General features: G+C 58.6%; 1 protein-coding gene across 1 annotated transcript in view; it reads right to left on the reverse strand.

Moving 5' to 3' along the window:
• Positions 1–188, reverse strand: part of UHMK1 (U2AF homology motif kinase 1) — a 9,808-nt gene extending 9,620 nt beyond the window's left edge. The window contains exon 1 of the mRNA XM_010166153.1: positions 1–188. This exon is cut by the window's left edge and continues 121 nt beyond it. Within this exon, the coding sequence (XP_010164455.1) occupies positions 1–188 (188 nt within the window).
• Positions 189–892: the final 704 nt, after the last annotated feature.

The following is an 892-nucleotide window of genomic DNA, read 5'->3' on the forward strand; positions in this document are numbered from 1 at the left end:
GCCAGGGCTTCAAGAACATCTCGGGCGCAGTGCTGGATCATCCACATGGAGCAGCCCTGGTTGCTGGAGTGCAGCAGCAGCTCGGACACGCTGATGTCCAGCAGCTCCAGCAGAAGACAGCGAGATGGGCCATTGGCAGAGTAGTGGTTGGTGAACACGCCGTACAGTGTCACTACGGTTAGACGCATTGACAGGCATTGGTAATTAGCAATTACACGGTCATCATGCTTCACTGCTCTCCACTACTACCCAGAAGACCACAAAAGCTGCAGCAGGCAGCTCATCTGCTTTACAAAGCGTGATGTTCAGAGAGATGGAGAACTCAACTTCAGAGGGAAGCAGCAGGGGAAAACCAGTCACGTCACCCCTCTGGGCTTCAGCGGAGGAGCTGGCCTCGCGCGCCCTGCCGGGATCTGCTAAAGCATGGAGCTGGGCGCTCCTGCCGAGGACATGGATAAGCAGGTCTCAGCGGGTAAAATGGAGGTAGTACCACTCTTTTTGGGACATCTGCCAATCCCTCTGTGTGTCTAGGTACATCACAGCATTAAAAAGTGCTTCACACAGACAAAAAAAACCCCCCAAAACTCAGTTGCTGGGAGAACCTGGGAGCTTCCAGCAGCCGCCTCCAGCGTTAGGCTCCCTCCCTTCCCAAGCCCATTCCCACCCATGCAGCAGCCAGAAGACTCCTGCTGGAGCCAGGCAGCCTGGGGAAGGGGGGACATGGCCCAGCTCCAGAGGACTGAGGGGTGACCTGCCTGGGGTGACCTGCCCTGCCCACCCAAAGGGTGACAGCCCTCTCCTGCCCACCCTGGGGAGGTGACCTGCAGGCCCCCTGCCCAGGGAAGGGGTGAGGTACCCAGGTGCCTGCCCCAAGGGGGTACCAGGAAGCACC

Source organism: Antrostomus carolinensis, unplaced genomic scaffold (genome assembly GCF_000700745.2).
Source record: "Antrostomus carolinensis isolate BGI_N321 unplaced genomic scaffold, ASM70074v2 scaffold45904, whole genome shotgun sequence".
In the NCBI taxonomy this organism is placed as follows: domain Eukaryota; kingdom Metazoa; phylum Chordata; class Aves; order Caprimulgiformes; family Caprimulgidae; genus Antrostomus; species Antrostomus carolinensis.